Source organism: Lolium perenne, chromosome 2 (genome assembly GCF_019359855.2).
Source record: "Lolium perenne isolate Kyuss_39 chromosome 2, Kyuss_2.0, whole genome shotgun sequence".
NCBI lineage: Eukaryota > Viridiplantae > Streptophyta > Magnoliopsida > Poales > Poaceae > Lolium > Lolium perenne.
The window spans coordinates 26098166-26102551 of record NC_067245.2 but is presented as its reverse complement, the minus strand read 5'-3'; the positions used below and the strand labels follow the sequence as shown (position 1 = coordinate 26102551).

Genomic DNA, 4386 nt, shown 5'->3' with positions numbered 1-4386 from the left:
GGCAGTGGGTAATTTTCGTTAAAGTCCAGAAGCCACCGCGATGGAAGCTGCCCTCACGTCGCTGCGACTTGTTGTGGGATTTGCACGTTCGGTGCGTTTGGAGAATCTGGTACCGAAAAAATCCCTTTGGTTTAGATTCTGCGGTGCTAACCAAGAAGTTGGCTCTAAAAGCCCAACCAAACACACTCGGGCCTGCTGAGCGTCCCCGGGGGATCAAAATCTCCGATCCCCCGGGTCCCCAGCCGTACGATGGGCACGAACTATCCAGCCACGGTCAACCAAGCGAAAACGGAAAAAATAACTAAAACTAACCCGCTGTGGAAGCTGGCAGTCTCATTCCCGCACGCACCACCCCTCCCATCCTAGCAGCACAATCGCCCTCGCCGGCAGCACCGCCGGCGACTCCTTGGTAGCGCCGCCGGCTCGCGGCACCAGCGCCGCCCGTTCGCCCAGCATCACTGGCTCCAGCGGAAAGCAGCAACGGCGCCGATGGGAAGCAGCACCGGCGACTCGGCATGTAGCAACAGCTGCTGCTGCATGTAGCATGCCGGTGGCCTATTGTAGCAACGGCGGCGACTCCATGTAGCACGCCGACGACGATGTAGGAAAGGCGACGCCGACATTTAGCAACGGCGGCAGGAGCATATAGCACGTCGGCGTCCAATTGTAGCAACGGCGGCGCCAGCATGTAGCAACACCGGCGGTTTGATGCAGCAACGCCGCCGGTCGCATGTAGCAACGGTGGCGGCTTGATAAAGCAAAGCCCTCAGACGAATGTAGCAGCGGCGGCCTGATGTAGCAAGGCGGCGGCCCGCATGTAGCAACGGCGGCGGTTTGATGTAGCAAAGCCGCCGGTCGCATGTAGCAGCGGCAGCGGCGCCCAACTTCAAGTAGCAGGGTCTCCATGCACGCCTCCTTGATTTTGTCTCCACCCCCATCGGCCGCACGCAGGGGAGACTAAGGAATGCGCCAGTATGCAGGCTCCGTCACCGACGGTCTCGGCGGCGCAGCTCCGTGCTGTAAGCTCGCCCATGAGATAGAAAGTATCGGAGAGACAGAAGGTAGGAGATGGGGCGCATGGGATTGGGTATGCGGGTGGAGGAGGAGGAGGCAGAAGCGTCAGCGGCGGCGGGATTCGCTCGTCTCTAATGGAGGAGGGCTGAGAGAAGCAGCTCGCGTGCGGGAGGAAGCTGGGGGATTTTGGGAGGAAGAATATGAGGAAGGTGGGAGGAGATAAGGGAAGGTGGTGGGACCCGTAACAGCTGTCCTCTCGTTTTGGACGCGTGGCGCGTCGTTAAGGCGGAGGAAGAGAAGCAAACGATCCCCCGCCGGATCGCTAGTTTTTCCTTGACTAAGGGCATCTCCAGCGGCGCGACGTATTTCGGACGTCCGAAATGTTCGTTTGCGTCGCGCGGCGGACGCGAGACAGACCATTTTTGTCCGTGCCTCCGTTTCCACCTTGGGGTGGCTCCAGCGGCCCGGCGTATTTCCGGGTTTGCATCAAATATGAAGTTTTGAAACAACAAAATAAGGATTTCAACGAAGTCATAGTTATTACATTGAAACAACAAAATAAGGATTTCAAACAAAATAAGGATTTCAAACAAAATAAGGATTTCAACGAAGTCATAGTTATTACATTGAAACAACAAAATAAGGATTTCAAACAAAATAAGGATTTCAAACAAAATAAGGATTTCAACGAAGTCATAGTTCCTGACGCCCCGTAGAATGACTAAGAACAGGTCCCTTGACATCCTGTATCGACGCCGGAATAGTTTTTCCGGGAAGATCGGATTGGTGAGGTGGAAGTAGTCCTCGTGGAGGCGGGCCTGCCCTGCCACTCTGTTGCGTGGCAGGTTTTTGGAGCGCCCCTTCACAGAGCCCCGGTGTTGCGGCCCCGGGTTTGAGGTGAACTCGTGGATCATGGAGGCCGCAGTAGTTGCCAATGTCTGCGCCGACTGATCGGACTCGTCGTCCGAAGAGGAGTCAACGATCTCCGCGCGGAACTTCTCCACCATATGCCACGCGTCCATCTGCGTCGATACGAACTGTTGATCAATGGCCGCGCACAAATCGTGCCGAAAAAAGGAGAAGGAACCTACCGGCGCAATTGGTCGAACAGGTCGTGGGCGGCGCGGAAGGGCGGCGCAACCGGCAACGTTTGGCCCGAAAACAACCGGCATGTTCGCGCCGGAGCCAACCCCGAGTACGATCCTGCTCTCTAGCGCGGCGACAACGGTGCCGACGGCGAGTACTGCGGCGCTGCGGCGGACGGCGGCGGCAGGGGTTGGGGTGGGGGCGGTCGCACTAGGGCAGCAACGATGGGGAAAAAGAAACAAGTCGAAGCGGTCGATTCCGCTCTCGCTGACTTGCGGGACCGAGTAAGAAATGGAGGACGCTCGGCGTGTCCGCGCAGTGTCCGTGGAGACGCAAACCTGGTGCATATTTGGGCCAGGTTTGCGTCTCCGCGGACGGGCCGGTCACTTTGCGTCGTCCCGCTGGAGCAAGGCCCTGACGTATTTCCGGTCACGGCGGACGAAAACGATCGCTCAGCGACCATTTGCGTCGCGCCGCTGGAGATGCCCTAAAATGGATGGTTACAATTTATTTGAGGGTACCACAAAAGATCTCTAGAAGAATAGCTTGTGCACTTTTTGCTCCAGATGCAATAATATCTCACCGGACATGTATGCGGGACTACTCAACATGTGAGAAATGACTTGCAGTCTCAGATTTTGTTCTGCACGGGGAAGAAGGAGGGTGTCAAAGGCTGCCCTCAGTTGCTAGCAATGGAAGCTATAACATTAACAAGAAATGACAACTTAGGCAACATAGCATCCCATGTGTTCATCTGGTGTGGATTAGAAATTTAGAATTCAAAACTCTCAAGACTGCAGCGAACAATGACAGATTAGAATTCAGAACTTGTTACAGGTTCAACATGAGTATGCTTAACAAATAAACTGGAAATTACATGTAGAAGACACCACCGATTTGATGATCAGATATGTCCGGCCGTGTGGATGTCGTCGAAGCTCCAGAGCTCCATCATGCACTCCTCTTGCCTTGGCAGCTGGTGCGCGTACACCGGCGCTTCCTCGTGCGCCACCGTGACGGTGTCAGCCATGTAGGGCTGGTGCTGGAAGAAGCTCGCCATGTCGTAGCCGTCCACGAGGAGGCCGCTGGCGTCGCAGGGCGGCACGGCGTGGACGATGTCATGATCGTAGTCGTCGGTTTCCGGCGGCGGGTCCTCGTTGGGGAAGTTGACCTTGGCCTTGGCCCCGCGGATGCGTCTGGCGGCGCGGTCGTATGCGCGCGCGGCGGCCTCGGCGGTGGCGAAGGTGCCGAGCCAGACCCGCGCGCCCTTGGCCGGGTCCCGGATCTCCGCCGCCCACTTGCCCCACGGCCGGCGCCGGATGCCGCGGTACAGCGTCTTGCGCTCCCGCTTCCTGCTCGGCTCTGCTGCACGTACGTAGGCGCAGAGTGTTAGACGGTGTACGTTCTGGTACAGCGTGGGAGGAAATGGCTCGGTTACCTTGGTGATCGGGTGGAAACGTGCCGGCGCCGGTGAGGTCGGGGTAGAGATCGTGGTCGGTAGGGTCGTCGAAAGCGGCGGCGGCGTGCGGCCAGAAGTCGGCGGTGCAGAGGCGGCTCCGCTTGCTGCCGGCGCGGTGGTGGTCGCGCTCCGGGATGAGCTCGGAGATGATCGCGCCGCCACACATAGTGAATGCTGCCGGTTGCTGCTGCGGACTGCGGTGGTGTCACGATTGCCCAAGCTCCTGTCGCACGCGCGTGGTCGTGGGGATGTCTGTAACCGTAGTAGGAAGAAAGGTGGTGGTGGCGAGGTGATGATCGGAGTCGCGTGCCGCGCGCGCTTAAGTAGAGGAAGTGGTCGCCGCGCGAGTGAAATCCATGGCGGTGGTGGAGTGTGACGGGGCTGACCTGCCCATCGCGGCGGCTTCCTTCCATCCTCGGACGGGCGTAATCGGTGGACGCCGCCGCTGCTTTCACCTTGGCGGTGAATTCGTACACGTGACATGGACCCAAAATCATTAGAGATCGATGTTTAGCTGAACAGTTGCGGCGCCTTTCCGAATTAACAATCCGATCTCGTAGTGCCTGGGCTACGAGCCTACGACAGTCTTGGACCCCCGGTTTAGTACCAGTAGACCGTGTGTCCGTGTGGCAGTGTGGCCGCCTCTGTTTTCAGGAAGGAACCTCCCTAGTACGAAGCTGCAGCTGCATGCGTAACTGTACGGGGGTGCTACCTGTCGTACTACGTGTGTGCTAATGTACTACAGCTCTGTGCATGCGGAATGGCGGCTGCCCACGGGATGCGGCGGCCTTCAACGCGGCCTAGTTTCGCACTTTCATTATCCCGTC

General features: G+C 58.0%; 1 protein-coding gene across 1 annotated transcript; it reads right to left on the bottom strand.

Moving 5' to 3' along the window:
* Positions 1–2891: 2891 nt before the first annotated feature.
* LOC127329810 (ethylene-responsive transcription factor ERF071-like) lies at positions 2892–3734 on the bottom strand. Its single transcript, XM_051356244.2, has 2 exons — positions 3539–3734; positions 2892–3465 (listed from the first exon to the last, which is right to left on the bottom strand). The coding sequence occupies exons 1-2, from the start codon at positions 3723–3725 to the stop codon at positions 3005–3007; spliced, it is 648 nt and encodes a 215-aa protein (XP_051212204.1). The 5' UTR covers positions 3726–3734; the 3' UTR covers positions 2892–3004.
* Between the last annotated feature and the right edge of the window lie 652 nt (positions 3735–4386).

Bases quoted from the DNA above. Each gene is read 5' to 3' on its own strand.
- LOC127329810 (XM_051356244.2), bottom strand. From the start codon at position 3,725: ATGTGTGGCGGCGCGATCATCTCCGAGCTCATCCCGGAGCGCGACCAC. The intron at 3,466-3,538 runs GTAACCGAGCCA...ACGTACGTGCAG, and splicing joins GTTTCCACCCGATCACCAAG to CAGAGCCGAGCAGGAAGCGG.